The 16243-nt window shown below is 43.6% G+C and overlaps 1 protein-coding gene across 1 annotated transcript in view; it reads left to right on the plus strand.

The window, feature by feature from the left end:
• Positions 1-373: 373 nt before the first annotated feature.
• The window catches only part of LOC142825327 (maestro heat-like repeat-containing protein family member 2B), a 44589-nt gene continuing 28719 nt past the window's right edge, over positions 374-16243 (plus strand). The window contains exons 1-7 of the mRNA XM_075917283.1: positions 374-499; positions 3414-3556; positions 6889-7011; positions 7845-8007; positions 8508-8606; positions 10109-10260; positions 11194-11337. Of these exons, the coding sequence (XP_075773398.1) occupies positions 460-499; positions 3414-3556; positions 6889-7011; positions 7845-8007; positions 8508-8606; positions 10109-10260; positions 11194-11337 (864 nt within the window). The 5' untranslated portion in view covers positions 374-459. The remainder of the gene's footprint in view (positions 500-3413; positions 3557-6888; positions 7012-7844; positions 8008-8507; positions 8607-10108; positions 10261-11193; positions 11338-16243) is intronic.

Below are 16243 nucleotides of genomic sequence, written 5' to 3' on the forward strand. Positions count from 1 at the left end.
CCACAGTAGTTGGTGTGGTACATCTCAGGGCATCCCTGGGGCCAGATGCTGTGCTGGAGCATTGGTTGGAGAGCAGTCAGGGTACCCTGGGCAGTTCACCCACCTGGAGTGGAAGTAGTAGTGGCACCCCAGCCTGCTCTCAGAGCAGTGGAGTCTGCTGGAGTGCTGCCTTTCCCCAGCACCTAAAATTTATTTAGGGCCATTTTTAGTAAAAGTCATAGACAGGTGACAGGTCATCTTAACCATAGTTCTCTCCAGCACAGCGACAGAGTCCCTGTGTGCCTACCTGGTCATCAACAGTTTATGGAATTTGCTTTGGTCACAAGGATGTCACAATAGTGCTTGTGTAAGTTTAACTGGAAGTTCTGGTTGACAGACTGAGAGGCCATCTATCTCTCAGTACTGGAGCTAGTTGGAGGGAGAAAGGATTGAGAGAAGGTGTTGAGGAAAGACTAAACCATGAATACATTTGTGAGTGAACAGGAGGTAATTGATAGAGGTAAGGGTCACTATTGTATTTTTTATATCCAACCTGTATCCACACATACACATTCAAGAGCATGGGTGCATATTCTCCACGTGTAATATTCTCCATTTATATGACCAGATCATTAGCTGCTGTAAATCCAGTGAGCCTCTACTGACTTCCCTTTTAATTGACTTGAGTTGAAGGACTGGCCTACAGCCTCTGAACCTGGAAACTTTCCTGACAACCTGAGTCACTATTGGATGTTATGGGGAAGGTCTTCTTTCCTTTCTCCAGTTGTTTTATGTTTAATATGGGTCCTTATTTTATGACTTCTGCATCCTTGGAGCCAAAATCTAGAGGTGCAAAGCATCAGAGATGGGAGAAATTAGAAGAGAAAACACAGAAGGACTTCTCTTCTAGCTGACTGTGTCTAGACTACAAAGTTCTATCACTTTTCTTCTGAAAGAGGCTTTTCTGACAGTTGGCCCGTCTACAGTGGGCCAAATGTCAGAAAAAAAGCCTCTTTCAGAACATCCCTTCTTCCTCGTAGAACAAGGTTTACAGAGATGCTGAAAAAACATGTCTGCTTTTCCAATATTTTTTTGGAAAAGCAGACGCATTCCTTGGACGTGGCAGAGCTTTTCTGGGATATCTCTGGTATCCTGGAAAAACTCTGCAGTCTAGATGTACCTGCTGTCTACTTAAGATATTAAGTGGATAGCTAGCATATTAAATGGAGGATAACAAAGCGTTTCTTAGCTCTTAATCCTACACCATTACTATTGCAACTGTATGGGCAATGTAAGTTACAGTTCTGATTCCATCTGCATCTGGGTGTTGGAATCGAAGGGTAAGGATGGGTAATCGCCTAATCTTGAGCAATCTTTCATGGGAAGGGTAAATTCTGATCAATTCCTCCTCCATGCCTTGGAATGCTGTTACAATGGAGACAGATAAATATGGCATTTCAGATTTCTTGTTAAATATTAAGTCTCCAGGAGAATTTTTGCTGAGAGACACATGGGAGATAAAATCCTGATTTTATTAATACATCAACTATTTCACAGTTTCATAGAGTTTAAGGCTGGTAGGTCATTAGATCATGTACTTTAATCTTCTGTATGTCACAAACCATTACGTTTCACCTAGCAACCCTATGCTGAAACCAAAACTTGTCTTGGACTAAAAATTGTCACTCTTGAAGGGTATGTCAACACAGCAGTGTTAATTTGGAATAACTGATGTTATTGCAAAATAACATAGTCCGCATCTACACAGCAAGCCATTATTTCAACATAATGTCAAATAATGTCAAGCTGGAGAACTTCTTTCTCCGACTCCTATAACCCGCATTTTATGGGGAGTAAGGGAAGTAGGAGGAAGAGTGCTCTTTCCCCGACTTCCTGCTGTGTAGACAGCGCCAAAAGCCAAAATAAACTATTTCAACTTAAACTGCACAATTGATAGCTCAAGTTGTGTAGCTTATTTCTGCTTTAGCCCTGCTGTGTAGATGTGCCCAAGGCCTAGGAGACTAAGATGCTGTGTGCTGCAGACAGAGGATAGGAGAAACTGAAATGCTACCAATGCCTGAGGCCTTTGCAATGGTAGAGAAATGATTAGGTCAGAAAAGCCCTGATGATCCTGGTGGTTGATCAGTGCCCCATACTCCTGAAGAAGACAAATTCCCAACCTCCCAAACAATAATCCCTGCTAGTCTGACCCAGGGAAAATTCCTCCCCACCCTCAAATCTGGAGATCAATTGCATCCTGACCAATGTTCTCTCCAATTCTACGTGTAGAATACATTTTAGGTGCATTGAGGCATGTACGGATGTGTACAACCATTAGAAACACATGTCTGCCACCCAAGTGCTCAGTTTACAGGTAACACTGATCCTGACTATGTGAGCAAGACTTACCAAGACTTAATCTCTGAGGCTTCACATAAAGGTATGGGGCAATCACCCTACCCATGGAAAACACCTAGCTAGATAATTTCATGGAGGTTAGGTCCATAAAAGGCTATTGGCCAGGGGATAAAATGGTGTCCCTGGCCTCTGTTTGTCAGAGGCTGGAGAGGGATGGCAGGAGATAAATCGCTTGATCATTGTCTTCGGTCCACCCTCTCTGGGGCACCTGGTGCTGGCCACTGTCGGCAGACAGGATACTGGGCTAGATGGACCTTTGGTCTGACCCAGTACGGCCGTTCTTATGTTCTTATGTTGTGCATTGGGGGAAAATCTTTTAGGGTCTCTAGAGGCAACTGGACAAATACCTAGTCCGTGTGTCTTCTCTGCAAGTATTTAAATTATCATAAAATAAAACTGAAGCCTTTTTTCAAAACAGAGTGCATAAAGTTTGACTTCTAAATTCATACAGTGGGGTCTTTGAAAAGTGGCTTGATTTTCTAGAGATACTGAACCCCTAGAAGATTTTTGCACCATCCATAGGTAATTCTGGGTGCTCAGCACTTTTGGAAATGACACCCTGACTAAGCAAAACACTTCAGCATGCATGTGTTTAACTTTAGATTTATTTGTTGGCATAGAGTTAGGCATGTGATTAAGTTGCTGAATCAGGATGTAGGCCTGTTAATATGGATTTAGGAGTTTTAGTTTAGGCACCCAGTTTTAAAAATCTTGGCTATAAATTATTCTGTGTGCTATCAAAATGCCTAAATTAATAGTAAAGGTGGAAAAGATTAGTTTATGTGGGGATCTTATTTAAAAGGAGCAGCTTTTCCTTATTATAATCCGTCCCCCCACAATAGCTCTGCAAACAGACATGGTCACCATGAGGGAAGAAAAGGATTTGCATGATTCCCAGGTCCACTTATCACCATGTCTGGTCTCCTACAGAGTCTTTACTAGATAGTGAATTAAAGACACAAGCACTGAATCCCAACATCAATGATAACCAGCAGAATCCTTTCCTTTAATTTCAGCTGTTTACAGCAAGGTTGTTCTCCTCCTGGACCATATGGACGATCAAGATAAGGCCTCTATTGCCCTTGAGATTGTCAAGATAGCTGAGACCAAACTGGCTGTCGTTGTGACTGTTCTGCTAGAAAAACTTCAGCAGGATGAGGTAAGGCAGTTTCATCAAATCACATCTGTTTTCCATGTTTCCACTCCAAATTCTGTTTGACTTCATGGAAGTAATTCAATACAGAACTTGGCTCAGCCCACCTTCAGTGTAATCAGTATTTACCCTTCTGTCTTCATGCAAAACTCATCCTGCAAAATTCTGTTACAGATCAGGATGATATAATAAAGAGACACTCAGAGGAGCACTGTCCTTTTGTACACACTGGAGTACATGGGCTGTATATTATAAAAGTGCACTGTAGGGGTATCTATAATCTCTTATAGCAGTATTTTGTCCTCCTTTAGCATCTTCATCCAAAAACCTCAAAGCACTTACCTACTTACTCATGAGTTAGGTTTTACAGCACCTTTGGGAGAGTGATAAACATCCCCATTTACTGATGGGCTGTGTCATGGGGAATTAAATAACTTGCTCAACACCACATAGTGAGTTAGTAGAAGAATGGTGAATAAAACCCATGTGAACTGACTCTCTGCTCTAAACCCAAGACAACACTTCTTAATTATAATGACATATGATTGGGATATAGCTTTGAAGGGTTCTTAAATAATCCAAACCCCTTTTTCCTTTATTAATACTCGCATCCAGCAAAGTCCATTTCTCTATTAAGGGTCAACACAGAAGGCATTTTAGTTTCAAGTACCAGGAAGCCAAGACAAGCAGTTCATTTCTGGCTCGCTTGAATAGTGTGGGGTTCTTGTATTCATAAGTTATCAATTATGATTTTCAATTAAAAATCCTCCTTACATTTAAAAATGAATGGAAAGAGGCAGAGCCTCTCCCCACTAGAGCAGTGATAGCAGTTTGCAGCAGCATCCTTTAAAAGCACAGCCACTGGAATGTGTAGCCAACCATTGGCTTTGAACATTCCAAAGTGCTTTATGACCTTAGCAGGCAGTTCACACCTTCAGCTGCCTGAATTCAGAGTTATAGACTCACAGGAGACAGATGCGAAAGGCTTGTTGGATCATCCAATTTCCCAGCAGTGCCTTTTTCATTTTTTTGGGCCAAACCAATTTTAACAGCTCCTAGTGACTGGGTTTCCACCACTTTCCAATGAAGACTATGTAATAACCTGATAGATGTCTTATAGCTGGGGCATTTTTCCTGATGTTAAAGTCTAAATTTTATGTCTCTGTTACTGCCCCCTGCTGTGCAATGTACGTGCTGCAGGGTAAGAAACACTGACTCCTAAGCATCCTCACTCCACAGTGCATGCTATGCAGCAAGGAGGTGGTGGCTGGCTGGAGTAGGCAGTCACGGTTGTGCTGACTCTGTGGAGGAGAGCTGACCTGATCTGAGCCCAGGGGAGTCCAGTTGTTTTCCCACTGTGATGTGATACGATTTATTTTAGATCCAAGAGAAACCAGGACACTCCAGGGATACTTAACCACTTTCTTATTTATTGCAAGCTTTAAGCAGTTATGACAGTTGTTTAAGTTTTACAAGCCTTAAAAACAATTACTACACAATTTAAACCTTAAATGCCATACATTCTAAAGCAATAATATAGTGCAAAGCAATGCAAAAGCAATTAATAAAAGAGCTACTATAATACAATAATAAAGACTAGTTCACTTACACTTCACCCGTATGCTACCTACAGTAGCAGGCAGGAGGTCAGGGTTCATTTTCTTCCCATGCATTGGAACACCATGCACTGGATCACTGGTGTGTAGGGCCTATTTACTTCTAGTTACATCGAGCAGTACCTGTGGGTCAATCCTGCTCATTCCCTCCCACTGATTGTTCTTACTAAGCCCATTTTATAGCAAAGCGAGACTTGGTTGTTCTAATAATATTTACCAATTGATTACATATTGTGTAGGATATGTAACATGCCCAATACCCTATCTGGAGTACATCCTGTCACTCAGGATGTTGCTGCTATGTGCATAGTTGACAGTTGTATGGCTGCATCTGTAATTTGTGGTTATCAGAAACAGAAGTACCTGTACAAGATTGCTTGCCATGTGTTCTTGACATAGTCTCACGTACCATGCTTCATCTGCATTGTTATGCAAAACATTCCTTCCTCTCACAGCTTCTCCCATGACCTTGCCTGCATGCTTATGTGCACCAGACTTGAGACAGGCCTGGGTTTTGCTTGTTAGAGATCCGCACGTGTCAAAGGGAGACGTGGCCATTTATTGTCAAGGCAGGCTCCCCTACACCCACCCAACCTCACCCTGATGCATGAGGTCAGATCCCATAGAGGTTGCAGGTCTCTATTTAAAAGTCAGTTCTGCTGGCCTCCCTGCACTTTTTAAAATTTTCTCCTGAATTACTTCCAAGCTGTTGATCTTTTCTGGGGAATGTGGTGCCAAAAAAGTGAAATAAGCCAGAAGCAGTCACACCTCAGATGAACAATGAGAAACTGTTGTCTTCCTGCTTTATGACAAGATTCCTGTATGTAACAAACCCAACCCAGATGGCTGACTTTTTTTTTCACTGTCACTCCAGGTCACTTGTTGTTTCCCACTTTTCTCCCTCTCATTATGTCAGTTATATTGACCCCCTCTCTAGGTGCGCTAGTTTGCAGTTCTCTGAAATCAGTCTTGTTCTGCTCAGGTTTCTAATTTCTCTGTGCCCCTCTTGATTATTTCTCTGTCACAACTCATACCTTCAACTCCTCCATATTTAGTATCATCTGTGAATTTGAACTTTGATGGACCCCATAAAAGAGACCTTCAAGTGTGCTACTGTCAATGTAGAGGTAACTCCTGAGCTAATTTTCCCTAAAAGCTGCAGAAGATTTACTGCAGGAGTTGGGTATTTTATAATTGTATTTACAAATTCTGTCTGGACTGGATAAAAAAAGGCATGATGCTAATAATAACAAGAACAACAATAACAACAACAATAATAACAACAACAACAACAACAATAATAATAATAATAAACGAAATTAGATAAGGGGGCAGTGCAGGGCCCTTCTTCTGATTAAAAAATTTGTAAATTGCTCAGCTTCTTCTGAAATGCTGCTAGCTGGGGTGATTGTGGAGGGCATAGCAAGTTTTATACAAATGAAGACTAGGGGTTACTTGAGTGAGTATGCAGGCTGTGGAATCAGTGTGGTCTAGTGGAGAGGACTCCAGATAGTGAATCAGAAGACCTGAATTATTTTCCTGGCTATTGATCTGCTCTTTTAGCCTGGGCTAGTTGTTTCATGTTTAGATTGTAAACTCTTTTGGGCAGAAGCTTATTAGCGTAAGTGTTACTATATTGCGTTACTATATTAGCTTATAGCATTACTATATTGTCATCAAGGAAACATTTTCCCCAATTGTTCTTTTATGTTTTGTCCCCAGAAAAACAGAGTAGACATTTACTGTATCCTGGAGAAAGTATTACAGCAGGATGCCCAGGTCCTAGAGAGAAGGCTACTGAGCAAAATAATAACACTTGCCTCAAACCACATGAGAGAGACTCAGGTAAGTTAGATTAACGGAAGTGTTGGAGCATAAGCTTTTGTGGTCAAAGACCCACTTCACTGCTTTTGCAGATTCAGACTAACACGGCTACCCCTCTGATACTCAGGTAAGTTAGTTTTCCCTATATGCTAATGACAGGAATGAAAGCATTAAAACACTAATTAAAACATTTTTTGTAAACTATATACTGAAACTCCAGGATTAATGACTGCTAGGGGCCCACAGATCCCCACACCGTCCTCCAGAAATCCCAGGTCCTAAGCAGCATGTGACTAGTTTCATCTTGTTCAAGTTACACATGTGCTTAAGTGCTTTGTAAGGTCAGGATATTGTGACATATATCAGATGCAGAGAGGCCTACCGTTTCTTAACAAGCAAGTATTTTGTGAAGTCTACTAGGGATTTCATTATTGATACTGATTTTGTGTGGAAGGTGCTCTGATACTATGGTGTTAAGCAGCAGGATGAAACCTTTAAACAGAATCTGAGCTGTTTCCAAAAGAAGCAGTATTTGGATTTAGGGGATAGTTTATTCAGGAAAATTCTCTGAATATCTTGAAGCTGCCCACCTCCTCTGAGGGAAAAATATCATGTCACTATGATAGCCAATCATCCACCACAAATAGCTAATAGCGAATAGTCTAAGCAGCTTGCAAACAACTGAAAGGCTGACAAGTGTTTAGCCAAACGATTCAATGATTATTTATGACTCATGATTCTGTTCTCAGAAAGTTGGGTGGAAAACAGAAATAAGAACTTGATTCATTTGAGCAGCATTGGCTAGTGTAGTTGGCTTTAATCACTTCAGTCTCTCTCTTTTTGTATTTTTTAAGGAAGCAACAAATGAACTAAAAGTGGCAGCGAGCAACACATTAGTGGCTCTGGCACGCTGCTATTTCAATGAGGTGATGTATGAGCTTCAATGTCATCTGAAACCACTGAAGCTGTCTGACGTGTTCACTTTGATTACGCTGGACAACCTATCATCAGCCTATCGTATGTCAACTTCCATCTTTTGTTTCAAAGTTATTGTCTTCCATTTAAGGACAGAGGTTCACGCTCTGTACAGCTACACAGAGTGCTATTTGGGGGGCATGAGATGAACTGCTGTGGCTGGTTCCAGTTGCTAGACCATGAGCTATCCACACCAAGGTGCAAGCTCTTATGCCCCATTTGAAGTTCTTAAAGGACAGGATTGAGGAAAATCAGGTCTAGTGGAGCTCTTCTCCATTCCATTTCTCATCCCTCCCCAGTGCTCTCTCTCCTACTCTGGGAGAGGATTGGGCATCTGGCACAGCTGCACATTGGTGGAGAATGCTCCTCCTCAGGGTAAATCCCCCACTGATTTTTTACTTCTGCCTTATCATTTGTGTACGCAGCACAAAATGACCTAGGAGCCCATAGCATCCGACCCAGCGGTGTTTCTAAATGCGATAGTAAGAAGGCAGATAACAGTCAATTGACTGTCTTCCTTTTCTTCTGGTCCTTCTTTTCAGCACTCAAGTGCATTCCTTTTGAGGGAATGACCCTGTACAGCATGAGCTCCATGCGGATGTTAGTCGGCGAGAGCAGGCTGAGGCAACCATTTTGTGGTGGTAAGTGCCAGCACTTATTGTAGATGTCCAAAATGGATATTTAGGGGCCTTGGTACAGAGTTAAGTGACTGATCGTTTACAAACAGGCTCTGAACTGGATTGTACCAGGGGCTGAGTCCTCATGCTCCTGTGGCACTCAGTGGAGTTGAGAGTGCTCCTTACTTTGCTGGAGGTGCTGAGCATTTGTAAGTTCAGGCCCTTTATGACTTGTGGATATTTTAAAAATAAACAAAAGCTGATGCTGCCCATGTGCCAGGAAATTCCTGGGGGAGAATGTGCAGGCAACAGACTGAATTACATTTAAAAATGTCCCGTTTTCCACCCCTCCACCCATTCCTCCTCTTTAGTTTCTTAATTATCATCTCCTTTCACCCTCTTTCTCTGTCCTCTGGTCTTCTCCACTTCTCTCTTCCTTTGCTTTTTAGTTGATGCTCAAGTAAGGCCACGTCTACACTATGCAGAAGATCAATGCTGCTGCAGTTGATCACCAGGGTCCAAATTAGCAGGTCTAGTGAAGACCCACTAATTCGAACTGAGTGGGTGCTCCCGTTGGCACCGGTAGTCCTGCTTCTCATGAGGAATAACACTCCTGTCAACCTTCCACTGTGTGGACAGTCTGAAAACACGATTTAAGATACGTCAACTCCAGCTGCATAATTAACATAGCTGGAGTTGCGTACCTTAAGTCAACTTTCCCCTTTAGTGTAGATCAGGCCTAAGGGATTAATCCTGCACCTTTGAGATAAATGGGAATTTTGCCATCAGCTTCATAGAACATAGGATTGAGCCTTAATTTTCCTTTCAAGGGCAGCGGGTGCATCTAATTTTAGGGCAAAATGCTGTCAAATCTCAGTATAGCTAATAGGAGTTAGGGGCACTGAACATCTTTCAGACAAACTGTAACCCAATAGGAAATCATACAGTTTTAGGGCTAAATAAGCAATAACTGCAGAGGACATGAATCATTCAGAAAACAGCTGGTCAAAATATTTTGTTTTTTTATTACATTTTTCATATTTTTTTCCAAGTTGATGGAATATTAAACTGAAAAAATGTCAATGACAGTTTTAATCAGGATGTGTTCAGTGTTTTTGTACAGCTAAAAAGGTGGCTGAAATTTGTTGATTTTTGAAACATGTGAATGATCTTTGTAATTTGAAATTTTGAAAAAAACAAGAGTAAACACTTTTAATTTAATTTAAACTACCTTTACAATCAGCTCTAATTAAGAGGTAACAAGGGAGAAAAAAATATGTTTTCAAATGATGGGAATTAAAAAGAGATGGAGAGAGACAAAAGAGAAGAAAGCCTTTTGAGAAACAAGAAACGGAAAGGAGGGAAGAGAAATAATTCAAAACTGTTATTGGATTTCATCAGCTGTTCCTGAATTGGGCATGGAATTGTAATAAACTACAAGCCTGGGTGTCTTCACTGATAAAACAACGTATCCTTATTACTATTGCATCCTTTTCATATTGCCTGTCTTTTTTCCTTCCATGCAGTTCTGGAAAAATGGTCAAGGGCAGTAAATCTATATTTTAGGAACTGGGAAAGGTGGCCATTTCCCAAAATGGGTAAATCTCAATTCTGTGATGAAATTCTTCCCCTCTATCGTCATGTGACAAGCAAATGGACCACATGTGAAGATTTGGAGGTGAGAATTGTAGGCTTTCTAAACCTTTATGAGAAATTATATTGTTAAATTCTCTGTGTATGGCACTCTTTGTGATGATGGAGTTCAATGGCAGGTTCTTTGGGATAGAACGGAGTATGATGTAAAACATTTAAAAAAGATTATAATGTCACAATCTCATGGAAATTCTGTCTGTACATAGTGTACATAGATTCCAGTTTTGTCACCTGACATGCAGATGAATATAGGAGAATGGGCTAAATTCATTCCTGGCAGATGTCTATTCAGTTCCAGTAGAGTTACAGCAGGAATGAGTTGGTTTAGTGTGCATACTAATCTGGGGAAATATCCCACTTGGGAAAGTTGTGAGGTGCAGTAGAATATAATTCTGAAACCAACACCATAGCTGTCTCTAGACTGGAAAAACTTGCCAGCTGTCTACACTGGCTGCTTGAATTTCCGGAAAAGCACTGACGATCTCATGTAAGATCGTCAATGCTTTTCCGGAAATACTATGCTGCTCCCGTTCAGGCAAAAGTCCTTTTCCGAAAGACTTTTGCGCAAAAGGGCCAGTGTAGACAGCACAGTAGTGTTTTCTGCAAAAAAGCCCCGATCGCGAAAATGGCAATTGGGACTTTTTTGCGGAAAAGCGTGTCTAGATTGGCCACGGACGCTTTTCCGCAAAAAGTGCTTTTGCGGAAAAGCATCCTGCCAATCTAGACGTGCTTTTCCGAAAATGCTTTTAACGGAAAACTTTTCCGTTAAAAGCATTTTCGGAAAATCATGCCAGTGTAGACGAAGCCCATGAGTCTTAACTCTTTACCAGGAAATATTGAGATAGGGCTGTTTCAACAGTGGAAAAGGGAAATTGCACTCGTCAGAAGTAGAAAAGATGGGCCCATTGCATGATATTGAATGAATTTGTAGGAACATAAATTCTGTGTCTCTATGTAGGTCAAGCAGGCCATTATCAAAGCCCTTGGTACTATGATGAGCCTCCTCCTGCATAAAGAAGATCATCAAGATAAGGTGTTCGAACAGATCCCATGGCTCCTTGAGCAATATAAAGAGGATGTTAATGTTTTTCATGTCACCAAGGTGAGATACTTATTAAAATAACTATCAATGTGTGCGCATAGGTGAACTGCACTAGCTGCTACCAGTGGCGTTTCCTGGTCTACATAGTGACTTGTTAGATAATAGATAAACACGCAAGTCTTGATTTTATAGACATGGTGACCCAGGTGACAAGTTTTGTAGGTAAAAGCCTCTCATGAAAAGTATCTTCTGTTTCTGGAGATGATAAGGAGGTAAGAAACAAAACACCTGTTCCCTCCCCCCGCCCCCCCCATAAGATACTCCCTCCTTGTGATTTACTGGTACATCCTATCAACTCTGTGTCTCTCTTTTAGATTATAAATAAACTCCTCAGAGCAGGGGCTGCTGTGTGTTGTCTCTGGGCAGTATTAAATAAACTGCCAGTAGCTGAAAATTAATACTAAGAAGGCCTGAAGTGCATTGCTTTAGATTATATAACTAGATAGATATAAAATCACCGTCTAGTTCATCTACCGTTGTGTACAGGGCTGTTGTAGCTGTGTTGGTTCAAGGATATTAGAGGGACAAGGTGGGTGAGATAATATAATTAAAGATATTATTTCACCCACCTTGTCTCTCTTATTTCATCTACCCTCAGTATCACATGACCAAGGTAACTCTTGTCTGCTGATAGTGAGAGGATGGATTGAGGGCAGTTGGCTTCAGTAGTATGATTGAGCATGCTCAGTCTATGTGAGCTGGCTCAGTACAAGCCAAGCAGCAAATCCAGGGCCACAACCCTGCTGCCCTTCCCCCCTCCCCACTTCCTCCATGGTTTACTCCCAATCTATGTTGGCTTTCTGGTCCAGAATATGTGGTTGCTTTTGGGATTGGAATGCCCATGATTTTGAGGGAATCAATGTCTCATGGACTTGACTAAAAGTATCAGAGGACTACACAAGAGCCTAAATGTAGTAAAATATGTAGATTTCATCAGAGATATCCTGGAAGCTTCAAGCAGCAAAGAAGAAAAGTGTGTAGGTACCGGAAGGAGTTAGACTGTCATCTCATTATCAATAGCCTGGAAGAGAACATAAAATCATCATTGATAAAATTGGCAGATGAAATAAAAATTGGGGAGTGGTAAATAATGGAAAGGACAACTCACTGATTCAGAGTGATATAGATCATTTGGTAAACTGGGTGCTAACAATAAATGTGCATTTAAATATGGCTGAATGTAAATAGATGCATCTAGGAACAAAACAATGTAGGTGATACATACATGTTGAGGGATGCTTCCTGAGAAACAGTAACTCTGAAAAATATTTTGGGAAACTTGGTGAATACTCAGCTGAACATGACCTACAAATGTGATGCTGTGGCCAAAAAAGCTGAAGTGATACTGGGATGCATACATGGGGAAATCTCAAGGAGGAATATAGTGGGAAATGCAAAGTTCATTTCCACACTAGAACTGACCAACAGTTATTAGTAGATACCCCTGATACCGGCTTCCTGTGAGAAGAGTGCCTTCCACACCCTGCTTGGCTTATAGCAATTCAGCAGGATGCCATTTGGGCTGCACAGAGCCTCAGCCACTTTTCAGCAGCTCATGAACCAAATATTGCAAACATATATGCAATATACAGCCGTGTGCATTAAGAATATTGTCATCCACAGCACCAGCTGGGGGAAACACCTCTGACATCTTAGCAAGGTATTGTAAGCCCCAATAGATGCAGGACTCACTGTGAATCCAGCCAAGTGCCATCTTAGTGAACACAGTAGGAAGGGGAAAACTATAGCTCCTTGATAAATAAGGTCTAAGGCTTGTGTGACTGCCCCACCTCCATGACAAAGAAACAGGTGCCACAATACTTCAGACACAGTGGCTGCTTAGTACTCAACTTCATCACACTGGGCACCCTATTATTGGACCTGATGAAGAACACCCAATCACAGAAAGTCCAGTAATCAGAAGACTGTGAGGAAGCCTTCCAGGCCCTGTGAAAACAGCTGAACCAAGAGCTGGTCCTATCCCATCCAACTTCACAAAGCCTTCTATCCTTCAAATGGAGGTCTCGGAGGTAGGACCAGGAGTGGTACTATCTCAAGAAATAGGTGGGAAGGAGCACCAGATCCTTTATCTCAGCTGCAAGCTGTTCTCCTGAGAGACCTGCCGCCCTACTATAGCAAGGGAGGCCCTGGCCATCAAGTGGGTGATCTACACCCTGGGGGTATGTCTACACTACAAAGTTAATTCGAACTAACGGATGTTAGTTCGAATTAACTTTGATAGGTGCTACACTAGCGCTCCGCTAGTTCGAACTTAATTCGAACTAGCGGTGTGCTTAGTTCGAACTAGGTAAACCTCATTGAACGAGGACTAAGCCTAGTTCGAACTTACTAGTTCGAATTAAGGGGTGTGTAGCCCCTTAATTCAAATTAGTGGGAGGCTAGCCCTCCCCAGCTTTCCCTGGTGGCCACTCTGGCCAACACCAGGGAAACTCGTCTGCCCCCCTTCCGGCCCCGGACCTCTTAAAGGGGCACAGGCTGGCCAGCACCCAGCTAGCAGACCCTGCACCTGGCACGGCTCGAGCCAGCCACCCGCTGCCACCCAGCCATCCCCCTCTTCCCGGGACCAGGCTGGCGGCTCTCGGGAGCCTGCCCAGGACCGCACCCGCCTGGTTTAGTGCGGACATCATGGACCTCGTCCACGACCTCCGCACTAGGCACAGAAAAGTGGCCGTCTAGGGCAGGAGAGCTGCCAGCCTGGCCACCTAGGAGCAGGTGTGCATGAAAATGAAGGTGGTCCACTGAGACCCCCGACCCTGAGCCCTGAGCTTACAATGGCCGTCCTGGGTCAGACCAAAGGTCCATCTAGCCCAGTAGCCTGTCTGCCGACAGTGGCCAACCCTAGGGACCCTGGAGGGGATGGACCGAAGACAGTGATCAAGCCATTTGTCTCGTGCCATCCCTCTCCAGCCTTCCACAAACTTTGGGCAGGGACACCACTCCTACCCCCTGGCTAATAGCACTCCATGGACCCAACCTCCATCACTTTATCTCACTTCTCTTTAAACTCTGTTCTAGTTCTAGCCGTCACAACCTCCTGCAGCAAGGAGCTCCACAGGTTGAATCTTTGCTTTGTGAAGAGCAACTTTCTGTTAGTAGTTTGAAGCCTGCTACCCATTCTTTTCCTTTGGTGTCCTCTAGTCCTTCTATTATGGGGACTAATGGAGAACTTTTCTTAATGCACCCTCTCCACCCCACTCATGCTTTTATGGACTTCTATCCTATCCCCCCTCAGTCTCCTCTTTTCTAAGCTGAGAAGTCCCAGTCTCTTTAGCCTCTCTTTATATGGGACCTGTTCCAAACCTCTGATCATTGTAGTTGCCCTCCCCTCTCCCACCCTCTCTCTTCCCCTCTCCCACCTCCTTTTCCCAGTCTCCCCCAGTTTTGTTCAATAAAGACAGATTCTATTTTTGACCACACGTTTTCTTTATTTTGTACATCAGGAAGGGGGGCTAGGGAAGGGTAAGTGGAAGGAGGTGAGGGAGGAATGGGGTACGAGCCCCCGACGGGGAGGACTGGGCTGGCTCTGCGGGCTTCTGGGGGTGGAAGCTCTCCTGCAGCCCCCCAATTGCTCCCTCTCCCCAGATGGCAGCCTGCGGCAAGTACAGCCGGTCTGATGGCCGAGTGCTGTGATGTGCCCAGTGTGGGCACTCAGAGCACTCCAAGCCAGGACTGCTTTGCAAGAGGGGCACCCCTGAGAACTGTCTGTCCGGGGTGGGGGTCGGGTCCCTTTAAGCACAGCCCTCGGCTAGCCTGAGGCAGCAGCTCCACGCTCTAAGTCCTCATCTGATGCCCTGCCGGCACTGCTTCCGGCCATCCTTAACCCCGGTTCAGGGTCCACTTAATGTGGACATGCTAGTTCGAATTAGCAAAACGCTAATTCGAACTAGTTTTTTTAGTCTGGATGCATTAGTTCGAATTAGCTTAGTTCGAATTAACTAATTCGAACTAAGTTAGTTCGAATTAGCGCTGTAGTGTAGACATACCCTGGGATATTCTGTACTGGGGAAGCCCTTTCAACTGGTCACCAACCATGCACCCCTCAGATGGATTAATAACATGAAGGACATCAGTGCCTGAATCATGAGGTAGTACTTCCCGCTCCAACCCTATGACTTCTGTATGTTACACTGGGGCAGGGAAGGCTCATGCAAACACAGACTTCTCCCAAGTGGAAGGAGACGATGAAGAGGAAGGTCCACCAATGGACACCCTCTTAAGGGGGAGTGTTTGTGACAGAGGATACCCACCATGCATGGTTCAGCGGGGGCTAATCATGATCTGTGGGCTATGCCCCTTCATACTTGCTGGGAATGCTCCAACTGGAATCAGGATATAAAAGGGAGCAGCTCAGTTCTGTCTAGGCTGACAGCTGAAGGGAGCAGAGGTGCTTTGCAGGCTTTTGTGGAGGGACTGCCAGTGCCCTAGGATGCAGAAACCAGCCAGCCTGTGGTTCCAGTTGACCCCCCCACAACCATCCAATGCCACAGATGGAGGAGAGACCACGGAGTTACTGAGATGACCTGCTGCAGAAGAATGGTGGGAAGTAATCTATGTGAACTAAGCATTATTGAGTTGAGGTATTAGGCTTTGACTCTGCATGTTTTGGAAGAAACCCCATTGAGCTGCAAGACAAGGCCCTGGGCTGGGACCCTGTGGAGTAGGTAGAGCCTGGTGGAGAAGGGCTGGCCACTAGGCAACACTGGTTTGCCCCAAAGGGTGGTTGAGCACTAGGTTGCACGGTCGTACCTAGAAGGGCTTGGGTCATTGAGCTGAAGAGCCTCATTAAAGGGCTGCTGCACTGACCCTGACTATTAGGCAATGCTGCTCTAAGAACCAGGCCTGCTATGGTGGTTGGGGAGACTAGGTCACTTGGGCTGCCTTAGTT

This window comes from Pelodiscus sinensis, unplaced genomic scaffold (assembly GCF_049634645.1).
Source record: "Pelodiscus sinensis isolate JC-2024 unplaced genomic scaffold, ASM4963464v1 ctg49, whole genome shotgun sequence".
Classification (NCBI taxonomy): Eukaryota; Metazoa; Chordata; order Testudines; family Trionychidae; genus Pelodiscus; species Pelodiscus sinensis.